Source organism: Lissotriton helveticus, chromosome 3_1 (genome assembly GCF_964261635.1).
Source record: "Lissotriton helveticus chromosome 3_1, aLisHel1.1, whole genome shotgun sequence".
NCBI lineage: Eukaryota > Metazoa > Chordata > Amphibia > Caudata > Salamandridae > Lissotriton > Lissotriton helveticus.
In genome coordinates this window covers 1,385,451,843-1,385,465,734 of record NC_136061.1, presented here as the reverse complement: position 1 = coordinate 1,385,465,734, position 13,892 = coordinate 1,385,451,843, and the positions used below count along the sequence as shown (strand labels likewise).

Genomic DNA, 13,892 nt, shown 5'->3' with positions numbered 1-13,892 from the left:
CACATTTTGCCCACGATTCTTTAATTCACTAGTTTTTTTTAACTTGATCGTTCTCTCCCTTTCTTTAGTAACATGAAGGTTCAAAAGTGAGCAGTGCGTGTCTGCCACTAAATGCAGCATTTCAATCAAATATGCTTGCATCGGATACTCGAAAAGATTCTAATTGCCATTTCAGTGAGGTCTTGCAGGACTGGGATTAAAAAATTGCAGAGAAATTGCATAGAGTTCTCAACAAATAAATATAATTTGTGGATAAATGAATACTTGTAGAAGTAGAAACGGCATACGTTACTGCAAAACATTTATTGTTTTAAATGTCTTATCTGTATTTGATTTCCAGTGAATGTACCTTATTTGTGTTTCTTTCTTAGAATTCGGAATGATTGCTCTGATATTTGCTGCGAGCGTGGCTTATTTTCCTATGCGGCCTCCGGTCCCTCCCAGCGTGGCTGCAGCGAGCAGGCGGCTCAGTTACCGGAGCAGTTTCTGGAAACTCTTAAGGTATGTTTTAACCTGCACTTCAGTGCTGTTGGCATTCATTTGACCTTTTTTATGTAAAAATATTTTCTCTTCGTCTTTGTCTTATTTCCTTTAAATTGGAATTCAGATACTATCGATTGCAGTGACAAGTTATTTTCCAGCGTTGTTAGAGTAAATTAATTTCATACCATCAATACACAATATAGCACTGTTAGGTTAATATGTTTTTGGGTGTATATTAGCATATATATGCGTGAAATTAAATGTAATGACTAGCCTGATGGCAAGGTGTAGCATACTGCCCACCATATCTGCTATTTATCCATGTTTGCTCATGATGTGCAGTTTTCCTTTGCTCTTTTTGTTTCGCAAAAAGCTTATCAAAATGTTTCTTAGCTAACCGCTCCCGCCAGGCAAAAGCAAATAGTCCGGTTCCAGCCGGCGGAAGCTGTCAGTGCTCCCGCCCGCTGGAAGCAGAGGTTTCATCTCTTTCCCTGCCAGTAGACATGCGGATGGGAAATAGATAAAACTATTGCTCCTGCATGCAGGGAGCTGCATTTCCAGCAGCTCCCTGCATGCAGCAGCAATGCCGGCTCCCGAGGAGGCGGGGAGCCAGCTGGGACCTGCGGGGTTCTTGAGGCTGCACACTGGGTGCCCTGGGTGAGCTCCAGGGCACATAGGAGACATGGCCGGGCCCCAGGGGATGGTCCTTGGGACTGAAATCGGCCTGTGGCGGGGTGACGCTCCCCTCACATTTCGGGTGGTCAACCAGGGGATTTTGATTCTAAGTTTATTAAGGTCAGGCCCCAGCGAATCGGATCCCCGTTGCCAAAATCGGCCCGCGCAGCCTCCCTCCCCCATTCAGTTAAGGCCGGGCTCTGTGGATGGGGCCCCCTTCCCTCAATAAGGCAAAGGGGGACCTTCGCTGACACAACTGGGGCCGAGGCAGGGTCGAGGCAGACCTACCTCCCTTCACTTGCTTCTGGGGCCCTGACGCTGCTTGTTCCTCCTGCCGCCGTTGCTTGTCATCCCGCACAGCCGCTGTGGGGGGGAACTACAGCTCCCAACAAGCTTTGCGACACTGACCAGCACCGCCCACTTCCTGGTTTTGCGCGCCCGGAGGCGCTTATACTGCGGCAGCTCCCACAGAGGAGCGAGGACCTTCGCTGACACAACTGGGGCTGAGGCAGGGTCGAGGCAGACCTACCGACCTTCACTTGCTTCTGGGGCCCTGACGCTGCTTGTTCCTCCCGCCGCCGTTGCTTGTCATCCCGCACGGCCGCTGTAGGGGGGAACTACAGCTCCCAGCAATTTTTGCGACACTGACCAGCACCGCCCACTTCCTAGTTTTGCGTGCCCGGAGGCGCTTATACTGCGGCCGTCATCACCTTTCCCCCAGCCCTAGAGGTTGCTGCGAAATCAAACTCTTCTGCACCTTCTACCCAGGCAACCCTATTGGCCCAGATCGAACACCTGGTCAAATCAATAATATCCCCTGTGATAGAAAGAATGAACAATCTAGGGGATAGGCTTACGGGAATAGAGGAAGCAACCAAGGCCAACTTGATACTCATAAAAAACATTGCAAGATCTAACCAACCTCAGTCTCTCGCTGCCATAGAAGTGCTTAAATCATCTGCACAAAGTAATAATGTCCAAATCCAACCAGTAGCCTCACCCACGTCAGCTCCAAACATTCCTAGAGTATCCACTAACTCTACACTAGTACAGTGCACTGCCACAAGAGTAGGGTTGAGCAAAGAACCTACATTCCATAAGGGGACAGTTGCTAACTATGGCAACATGCCAAGAATATTTAAACACATACACCTACCACCGAAGGCCGCTCCGTTTGTGTGGGTTCTCTCGGGAGTGCCAGCACTCACATGCGGTAAAGTCGAAAGACATCAGGACCTAAAAAACAAGGTTACATTTTGGCTAACAAAAAATAGACCCCTGCCCCCTAACTTGGATGGAAGAATTATGAGTGTTAGAAGGGTGGGCTGGCTAGGATCCCTTCCAAAAGATATTGTCGGCGACCTGGTGCTAGTAAAATTCAGGAACAAACACGTGGTCCCATATCTTCAAACTTGGCAGCCCCAAACAGGAGATGGCCCTATATCCACCTGGGAGCTACATGACTTTTACCCCAGTACGTCATACCTTTGCCCATTAAGACCAAACGCAAAGTGTAACCACCCGATGGGCAGAAGTGTCTGCGCATTGAGTGGCTGCAATATCTCCACTTCCAACCGATTTGAAACATTGTATAATAGCTATCTTTGACTTACATATGGAAAGTTTTTCAATAGATTCACTTTGCTTGTTATTAATTGCCTTAATTAAGGGACAACTAGTTGTAATGGTATTGTCTCTAATGCTAATCCTGTAAAATGAATGTAATCAGAAAGGAAATCGCATCCAAAGGCTGGGCTCATATTTTAACTTGTAGATATTTTGTGTTACTGTAATGTATGTTTTTATGACTGTTATGCTTTTATGATTTGAAATTTAAATCGAATAAAGCTGCTACTGACTACAATAAGGCAAAACGAAGGACAGAAAAAAAGAAAGAAACAGAGGACAAAAAACTGAGGTGAAAAGGCAAAAAAGAGGGCACAAAAAACAGCAGAAAAGTCTAAACAGAAGGCAGAAAAAAGAGCAAAAATGGCAAAAGAGAAGGTAGAAAAACGAGCAGGAAAGGCAAAACAGACTCGCACGCCCACTCACAGACCCAATGAGACACTCATGCACCCACTTAAACACTCACAGAACCACTCAGAGTCTCACGCACCCACTCACAGACCCACTCAGAGACCCATGCACTCAGTCATAGACCCACTCAGAGACTGATGCACTCAGTCATAGACCCACTCAGAGACTCATGCACCCAGTCACAGACCCACACAGATACTCTTGTACGCACTAACAGACCCACTCAGACTCACTCACACGCCCACTCACACACCCACGCACCCACTCACACACCCACTCAGACGAATGTATGATGTTTCTATGTGTGCTATTACCACACGGTAGATCACAACGCGGACGTTACATCGTCCACGTTGTTACCATGCATGGCTTTACATGGCAAGTCATTTCTACGACTTGCACTAGCTGGCGCGCTGAATTTAGGAATAGTATAAATTACTATTCCTACTCCAGTTAGCGCAAGAGCAGGGAATGTGTTGGCATTAAAATCCAACACATTCCCTGGTGTTGCGCACCATCTAGCGCAAGTTGTTGAAACAACTTGCGATGTAATGTCATGCATGGTAACATCGTCTGCGTTGTAACCTACCTGCGTGGTATTACCAGCAGCCACACTCAGATACTCATGCACTCACTCACACACCCACTCAGACACTCACATGCCCTCTGACACGCCCACTGACAGACCCACTGCACACACTCACTATCAAATGTTAGTGGTTACAGTTAGGTAATATATTTTTTTTAAAACCTTAGAAATTCACTTAAAAAAACAAAGGTTACAGGTACATTATAGTTAAGAAACAACATTTTAAAAAATCTTTAGAAATTCACAGAAAAAAGCAAAGGTTACAGGGATGCTATAGTTAGGCTGAGATTTCACTCATACAACACCAATCAAATTCAGCGGTTATACTGTCCTAACTATAACTTATGCCCCACAATGCACTGCTTATAATCTCACATATTACATCACTAATGACATCGTCCGTGACCTTACTGATGACATCTCAAATGACATCATCCACAGAAGCACTCATCCCCATATACAACCTCTCATACACTCACTCACAAGCCCACACAACCACTCACATACCCATTCACAGACGCATGCAAGTACTCTCACAACCACTCCATCCACAGAGCCACTCACACACACCCACTTACCCATACCTTTACACACACACCCAATTAGTCACCTCTAAAGCCACACACACACACACACACACACCCACTCACCCATTCAAGCACTCACACACCCACACAACCACTTACATACCCATTTACACATCCAGGCAAGCACTTACACATCTGCTTACTCACCCATACCTCTATTCACTCACACAGCCACTTACACAGCCAGTCACTCACTCATGCAGTCATTCAGACATCCACTCACTCACACACCCATACATGTACTCAAACACCCACTCACACACGGATACACACAGTTACAAAGTCACTCACATATGTTAGAAATAGTATCACTTAGTAGTAGAAGAAAATATACAATGTTACCGTTGGTAGTATTTTGGTACATATGTTTAACACTCATAAACTTTTAGAAAACTCACTGGATGATAGCAGCGGCAGCGGCCAGTGCAGGTAAGCGTGGCGGGGTAGGGGGGATGTCGTCAAATGACGGAATAGGGAAAATTAAATAAATCCAGAGGTCCAGTTGCTTGAATCCAGCCGTGAGGGCAATGGCTTTGCGGACAGTGCTCTCTCCTTGCTGCTGGGGGACGGGCGCGGCCAGCGGCTCCATTTTCGCGCCGTGAGGGCAACGGCTACGAAAACTACAACCCCCAGGTGCCCCGGGACCCGCGTCGCACTTCCGACGCCAACACCTGCGCCCGGAGGCGCTACAAATCACCAGAGCGTCTTCCGCCCCGCAGGACGCGCGCGGGCAGCGCCGGGCTAAGCCCGGGCAAAGGGCGGGCAGTCTGTGGCAGTCCGGGGCTGGACGAGGCTGGGCTGGGCCATAAACCCTGGTATTGGACTTCCAGTGCCTGCTTCACATAATTCGTGAGACATTTTTAGACTTTTTAAACTGTTCATTGTTTATTCAAGCTTGCAGTACATCACAATAGGATGATATAATTGCACCGTATAATTCATGTTGGCTGTCGTTTTTTGTTTTTTTAAAAATATATTTTGAAAATATATTAGAAAGTATTTTTAAACCTTTAGAGGATAAAATAGATACACTTTCTGCTGAAGTAGTGAGACTAGGAGGCCTTCTCGACTCGCATTTAGCCCTGACCGGAAAATCTAAGACTATAGAGAGGGCCACTAATGCGAGCACAGAGGCAAAAAGCATAGCAGAAGGGAGGCTTATAGATAATACGACAACAACCCAAGTTAGCACTGCCAGAACAGGAGAGGTAAATAAGATTATTACTGTGGCAGAGAATAAAGAAGGGTGGACAGAAGTAAGAAGGAAGCGTTTTATCAACCTTCCTCCTGATTGTGCCCCCTATGTAGTTGTCTTAACCAATGTACCCCCTATTAAAACCAGTACGAGCCAGCCCCAACAAGAGACACATGATTCTTTAAAAAACAAAACAGTCTCTTGGTTACATAGGCAATGTGGGTTTCCAGTTGAATACTCCGATCAAGTTTTAACAACCAGGAGGGTCAACTGGATTGGCAATTCTTCAAAGAGTAGCAGGGGTGATTGTGTAATCATCAATTTTAAACACCCCCAACATGCTACTGTTTTAATGAGAGCAGCATCCTTACCGTTTAATGATAACAATGTCTATGCCCACCCACTTGGTTTTTTCTATAGCCACCTCAGTAAAGCTACCTCCAACGATAATAGAAATATTGGATATAGGCGATCGCCATTTATATATAGGCCCAGTTTGGATGTCCCGCTGCAAAACCAATTCCACGCATTAAGCAGCTTGGAAGCCAACGATTGACTCCAACAGGCTACTGAACCTCCCCTTTGTGAGATCCCAGATGTAATAATGATCACGACCATAGATAACCCTTTGGTTGACGAGGTGTTTCCCCACGCTGGTTCTTTGACCTGCGAGATTACAGATGAGCTGATGGCCAAGGTCAGTAATAACCCTTTGGTATTCGAACAGACCATGGTGGTAAACCAGGATCGGATCATTGACCCCAGGGCTTCGCCTAGTGGGGACCAGAGGGTGGAAAATGTTGGCAACGGAACGGATATATCTGCTAGTACTGGGCTAGGTGGCAAAGGGATAACAATTGCTAGTTGGAATATTGCAGGGCTGAAATCAAATGGTAATGCCTTAGGGTGGCGGGACATGCTTAATGCATATGATATATTGTGCCTCCAAGACACTTGGTGTCGGGATGATGTAAATTATGACGGGTTTGTTTCATATAATCTCCCGGCCCAGGGGACTGGCCCAGGGAGAGCTAAAGGCGGTCTACTGATACTTTTGTCTATTAATCGCTCGATAGTGGTTAAGAGGTACATAACTGTTGGAGCATATGTGCAGATTCTTTGGTTAATTGAGGACCAAGGACGAAATATTTTGCTGCTAAATTACTACAATAACATTTTTGACAATTCAAAGGTTATAGTAATATCCGACCTGGCTAGTACTATTGAAAAGTTAATTTTAGAAACAAATGTTTGGTCGGTGATTTTAATATCTCTCTGTGTGAATTCTCTTCTCAAAAAGTCTGTGGCTACACCAATAATGCTGGATATGACGATTTGCACTTTGGTCATAATAGTTATGGTGCGGTTTTAAATACATTTATGGGTTGTTATGATCTCGAGATTCTTGGCTTTGTCAATGGCAAAGATGGTGAAATTATTCCTACTTTTAATATTGGGCACTCTAGATCTGTTATTGATCATGTCGTTATTTCCTCCAATATCATTTCTAGATGTGCTGCTCCAAAGATTGTAGAAACCCCGATTAGTGATCATAATTGTATCATCCTGGATACAACCCTTTGGGTTGGTAATCACGCCAAAACAGGCATTACAGTTAATAATGTAGAACCCCACAGACCTAATGGGCTCAGATTAAGATGGGCAGGGGACAAAGCCAATGATCTTATCAGCTCCATTGTCAAGGACTGTATGTCAGATATTATTTTTATCCTTGACAATGACCATGATCACATGCAGGTGTTATCCTCTTTTAAAAACATTAATAAATTAATAGATGCCAGGTTCACTAGGCCCAAACGTGTTCAGGTTAAAAAAGGGCCAGGCTGGTTTGACCATACTTGTACTAGGTTATTAATTGAACTAAAACATGCACTGGTTAAAAAACCGAGGGATGCGAACTTTGTCAGTAAGATAAGAGCAGAATATAAGTGTGCTCTGAAAAGGAGAAAGACCGAGCTACAGCAGTCGGCATGGAATTCCCTCAACCAAGCCGCTGAATTATCCAATGCAACACTTTTCTGGGCTACTATTAACTCGCCTTTTCTGAAAGACGAAAAAACAACCAGAGTTAACTTCACATATTTCGTGTGATGGTTGGTTTGCTCATTTTTCGTCCATTTTTGATTCATATAATAGCGTAGACCCTAATCCAGGGGGATGGCCTATTTTACCTTTAGATTTCTCAGCCACCGAAGTTGAACTTGCTATACGCGCCAGTAAGGGTCGTTTTGATGCGAAAAACTACCGCCCTATCTCCCTTCTTGACTCCTCAGTAAAAATTTTGAGCAGAGTCTTGTTGATTAGGTTAGAGGAGTGGGCGGAGCAAGAGGGTATTTTGGCTGACAGCCAGTATGGTTTTAGAAAGGGTCGGGGAACATTAGACCAGTGTATTAACCTTGACCTATTGATTGGGAAATACACTGAAGCAAAGCATGAATCGTTGTACCTTTGCTTTGCCGACCTGAGTAGCGCTTTCGACATGGTTGACCACTCGATCTTGTGGCCAACCCTGTTAAAGTTAGGAGCACCAGAAGGTATCATTTTTTTTCTCGCCAGGCTGTACGGGAAATTACAAACATCCGTGCGGTACGGTATTAAAGGTGAATGTACTCCAAAATTTGCTGTAAAAAGAGGGATCAGACAAGGCTGTGTTTTAGCCCCCTTACTTTTTATTTTATTTATTAATGGTATCGACACAATTTAAAAAAATGTTAAAGCAGACGCCCCCCAGATTAAACGTGTTCCCGCCCCGTCTTATTGTATGCTGACGACGCCATTTTGCTCTCCAGAACTCCTTTGGGCCTACAGCGTCTACTCAATAGATTTTCCGATTTTATTACCGATAGAAAATTAACCATTAATAAGGGGAAAACGCATACAATGACACTCGGGGCAAGAAGTAAATTCCGTAACACCTTTTTTATTGATCAAGTTAAGGTGCAACAAGTAGACAAATTTTGCTATTTGGGTATAACCTTCTCAAAAGATAGAAAATGGACAGATGAATTTAGTAATATCCGTAACAAAATGGCTAAAAGTGCCCATGGTGTCTTTAGGTTTGCTACTAAAGTGGGGGATAGACGAACTAGAGACATGCTGAAAATATATCAAGCAAGATGTATCTCGATAGCTCTCTATGGTGGTGGTATATGGGGCCACAGGAGTGACCACCCCTTGCAGCAGGAGGAAAATTTGTTTTTGAAAAAGCTCCTGTCCTTACCGACTTCGGCCCCAACCGAGTTAATTCACCAGGAATTGGACATCAATTTTCTCATGGATCTGTTATCTCTGAGACCACTTATGATTTGGCGGTCAATTTGGCTTCAGGAGGAAAAAGCTTTTAACAGATCATTTATTGAGGATTGTATCCTTTTGGATAAACACTTAAACATACCCTGGTTAAAATATGTCATTATTTGTTTTTCTGAGATTTTTGATCTAAATGTCTTGACTGACCCCAGTGCAACCTCTAAGATACCGAAACCGGAGTTTAAAGCTAAATTCCTGGCTTATAAATCAAAGAAACGAGCTTTAGCCTATGGTTCATTAACAACTGTCATGTTCTATAACCGTTACATTGTAACTGAAGGTTTTCCCAAATATTTGGTAGAGGTGACAAGACCATCCCACAAGTTCGTATTGACTAGACTGAGGTTCGGAAAAGCACACCATTTGGTGGCTCTGCCGAACCTCAAGAGACACCCATTAGGGCCCTGCATGTGTGATGGCACATCAAACCAGAGCACTTTGCACTTTTTACTGTTCTGTAAACTGTATTCAAATCTGCGCACTGTTTATCTGAAACCCATGTTTGTTAAACATGCCGTATGCACAGTTGAACAGGCAATTAGTCTACTTTTTAACTTACTAAATGTCGATATCTGTTTTTTTACTGCAACTTTTTTAATCAAGTGTATTAATAATAGGAAAAGTATGATTTAAAAAAAAAAAAAAAGATCATGTCTATATCTTTTATTGGCCGTTCATTGCCCTCAATCTGTTGTATTTTTATACTATGTGTGATTTGTAATTTGAGGTTTTTATAATATGTACGACCCTTCTGTTTTTCTTCTTCTATGTGCTTTTATGGTCATTTACATGTGCCGAATAAAGCTTCATGAATTGAAAATAAATCCTATTCGGTCATCTGATGACATCCCCCCGCACACTCCGTCCCACCGCACTTACCTGCACTGGTCGCTGCTGGTCATCAGTGAAGTAATTTGAGATGTCATGAGTGATTTCACTGACCATATCATGAGTGATGTAATATGTGAGGTCATAAGCATACATTAGGGTAGGATGAGTTATAGTTAGCTCAGCTACATATAACAGCTGAATTTCATTGGTTTTGTCCAAATGAAATCTAAGCCTAACCTTTGTTTTTTTCTGTGAATTTCTAAGGTTTTTTAAGTATGTTTCCTAACTATAATGTCAATGTAACCTTGTTTTTTCAGTAAATATATGTATATATACGTGTTTTAATTTATTCCTGGACGTTTGTTAGCTTACCTTAAATCTCCTAACTTGAACAGTCCCCACCTGTGTTACAAGAAGGCATTTTGAAGTATTAATTACCATTCAAAGACTTTAAATATGCCCATGTTTGTTGGCTGCATAGAGTGGCCTCTCTTAGTTTCGTTTGTTGAATCGTTACAAAGTCCATTTTGAAGTGGCTTGCAGGTTATTTGTTAATATTTGTTTGTGTAATTCGCTCGTAGCTTACTAAAGCACCTTATTGCACGTGGCAAGTCTAAAACAATGTGAGTCATAACCCGGTGCAACAGCAGTTAGTGAACACAAAGACTTGGAGGCCATCTAAACTGGATTAGTGTAGGGAGTGAACTTGTATCAGATGGAAGCCCATTTCACAAATAGCGGCATGAATCGAAAATACTTGGTCCACGTGTTTTTGGATTTTAACCTCGTCACTGATAGAAAATACCTACCAGCTCCTAGGAGGGCCTGCTAACAAAGGTGGCCGTTTTCCCCTTCATATAGATGGGAGACCTAGTTCTGCTCACCCGAAAGGTTCTATCGCTGGGTGCCTTATTGGCTTGACGCTAGATTGTGCCAATCAAGAAGTTTGCCAGATTTGTAGAATTTTGTTCCCGAAGCATGGTATTTCCTTCTAGTCTTCCTTTCACAGGAACACATCCACGCCATGGGTTGACTTGGAACTTTGTTCCTTTGAGTCACCTGAGGGTGGATCTACCTGAAATGTCCACAGGCAATTAACTGGTTGTAGTGCATTTTGTAAATGTGTAAAGGAACTACAAACAAAACCCCTGTTTTAGGGTTCCTGTCTTTTGGTTAAGATATCACCATGGGCTCTAGAAACAAACCACAACCATATATTTTTAACATTCACACATCCTAAGGTTTCTATAAAGTCAAGACAAACTTTATTTCGGTTACCATGGTAACCATAAAAGTACATCACAGAGAAACAAACATAATGTTAAAACATCTCAAGTCTGCATAGTGTATGAAGATAAGAGCATCAGTGCACTACAGTGCAGGAGTCCAAGCATCAAGGAGTCACCAGCATATCACATGGCAGTTATGTCAGCCCACTTTTTGAGCAACCCTTCATCCCGCTTTGATGAAAGTCAAGTAAAGTGGAAGTGCCAAATTATAAAAGAAGACGTGGTACGATTTCAGGCCAGGTGTACTGCATAGTGAGATATACTGCCTGGCAGAGGTTTTGTTAAGCTCGTGGTCTTCTCTAAGGTAATGTTTATTCAACTTTAAGGAGATTTTTACCTGTTCCAGGTTGTACTTATTCACGGTCTCTGACTCATAGAATAAGAGCGTCTCCCCAATGTCTGTCAGGGCAATCTCAATGTAGTTAAACCAGGGAATTTTTAAACCTCTTTCATAGGACAAACAATCTTTGATAATTTCCCTATTGAAGGAGGCATGTGGGTTAGTCCATATTGAGCACCACAAAAGGAAGGAGGGCCAATTTAACAGTCTTCCACATAATCAACCCTAAGCTCCTGGTGCAAAATAAAAGTAGAACACTCAGGTGGAACATCCAGCAGTCTTCTCAACACTCTATTTTGTTCATTAATATAACCCCAGATACCTGACCCATACATTAAGATGGGAGGCACTTTCTTCTATAAATCTCTACAGTGGGGCCACTGTTTTTTTCCCATTACGACTGGCAATATTAAAATTATATCCAGCTGAGCTAGCAAACTCCTGTCATTATAAAACATTTGGTTTGATTGGTGGCCACAAAAGAGAATCAACGAAGGTGACAAATTCTTGAAACAAGATGTTAAAGCCATTGGGGGTTCTTGAAAGTTAAACTGCATATCGTAGGACAGGAACCTTTTTCCTATCAATGCAGGGGGCATCAAACACTGTAGCAGACAGGGCAAAACCTAGGCCGTTAATATACAGAAGGAAAAGTAATGGAGATAGGAAGCATCCCTGACTTACCCCTCTCCCTATCTTAAAACGGTCTGTCCTCTCTCCTGCAGGGCCAAACATGACTGTAGCAGAGAGGTCATAATGCAGTGCTCTCAAGAACTGAACCAAGTTCCCCTCGACCCTCATGTCAGTCAGTTTCTCCATGAGTTTGTAAGTCCCTGCGTTGTCGAAGAGACAGGAGAGGTCCATAAAGGCCAGGTAGATTGAGCCCTGCTTAGCGATGGTGTATTTGCTGATCAGCAGCTGCAAGTTAAGGCATTGCTTCATTGTGCTAAGTCACTCACTGAACCCATACTGCACCTCCAACAGAATTTCAGTCTCCCAGACCCAGCACCACCCTCCCCACCAGTTAACCGCAGAGTCTGATAAGAATATCGGTCGGCAACACTGTGGGGATTGGGGGTTCCCCCTTTTAAATATTGGGACGATAACCACAGTGTGCCATGATTGAGAAAGGCCTGTCTTACAGATGGCATTAAAGTAGTTACACAGCAGGGGGGGGGGGCACAGACCTGGCGCAGATTTAAACAGATACATGGGAACCCCATCTGGGGACTTTCTTTAGAGGGCTTTTGTTAATTTCTCCCCTCACTTTTTCTAGAGTGAATTCCACAGCTAGACAAAATGCCACCTCCTCATCAATGGATGAGATGACGCTCATGGATCTATAAACTGCTTGAAAATGCTCGACCCAGGCTTCTTGGCTAATGGAGGTAATTACGGTGTTGGGGTTTACACCCACAGATTTAATGTTCACCGTGGTGGCCCAGAAGGCTCTTGTGTGATACGACCTACAAGCCATGACCAGCTTGCCCCCAGGATTCATTCTGAAGTTCTTTGCTCTTTGCCCTTTGGGCAGCCCTGTACTCCACTCTACATTGGTGCACTTTATATGTGTCCTTGGGTGTTTCTTTCAAGGTCTTATGAAGTTGCATTGAGAACTTTCTACAAGATTGGTCAAACCACGTATACTCGTCTTGCCTTGGTCTGTTGGGTTTCACCAGTAGACCTCTCAGCACTAAACCCAGTGCCACAAATTGGGTGGACACAACCCCATGACTTTCAGACTGATTAAGGCAATCAAGTAACACAGAAAGGAGGTTAGAACACTTTCTTTCTAGAATGATGCTCATGACATTTCTCCATGCCAAACGCAATCCCTGGAACGTGACAACTAGGGACTGAGTAGCCATGGTGTTAGGGGCTCCCTCCTCCTAAGAATAAGTAGGCCAAGACTTAGGGGGTTAGGGTCACTACTATGTGGACTTTCATTAATGGCAGCCCTGGATACCCATGGACACAAGTTGTGGCTAATAAAAATCTAATCTATAACTCAAAAGTAGCTTTAGCCATGTATAGTTGATCACAAACTTCAGTAACATTAAGAAAATCAAACATTTTGATGTTTTGGAAGAGAGTCTGGCCCCTCTTTTCCCTGGGGTGCCTGTCGCTGTGAATTCTAAGGCAGCCGAACAAGGATTGCTCATTTTCTGCCTGGGTCAGCCCTAGTTTAACATTAAAGTCTCAGCCTAAAATAATTTGAAATCCTTTGTGCACAAAAGCTAGCTGTGCATCTAGACCAAGAATAAAATAAGACAACTCATTAAGATTAGCAGTATGGTCTGTATCTAAATACCCATTTAATAAATGTATTAGAACAATACTCAAGCCATTGGACCAGTAGATAAAAATGGTTGAAATAGAAGGCGATCAGAAAGGATTGGGTAACACTACTACCCAGGGGCACTTTGAACCTAGTCGAAAGGCCCGCGCGGGCCCGCCAAAGGGAAAAGGAACAGCAAAGACATATGAGAATAAGAACCATCCTTGATAATATCCTCGGTGGCCCAAGTCTCCTGGA

General features: G+C 43.5%; 1 protein-coding gene across 2 annotated transcripts in view; it reads left to right on the top strand.

Annotated features, from left to right (window-relative positions):
• The window catches only part of SLC49A4 (solute carrier family 49 member 4), a 670,368-nt gene that overhangs the window by 297,977 nt on the left and 358,499 nt on the right, over window positions 1-13,892 (top strand). For both annotated transcript variants that reach the window (XM_078682027.1, XM_078682029.1), the window contains exon 4: window positions 372-501. In XM_078682027.1, coding sequence (XP_078538153.1) covers window positions 372-501 — 130 coding nt within the window. The remainder of the gene's footprint in view (window positions 1-371; window positions 502-13,892) is intronic.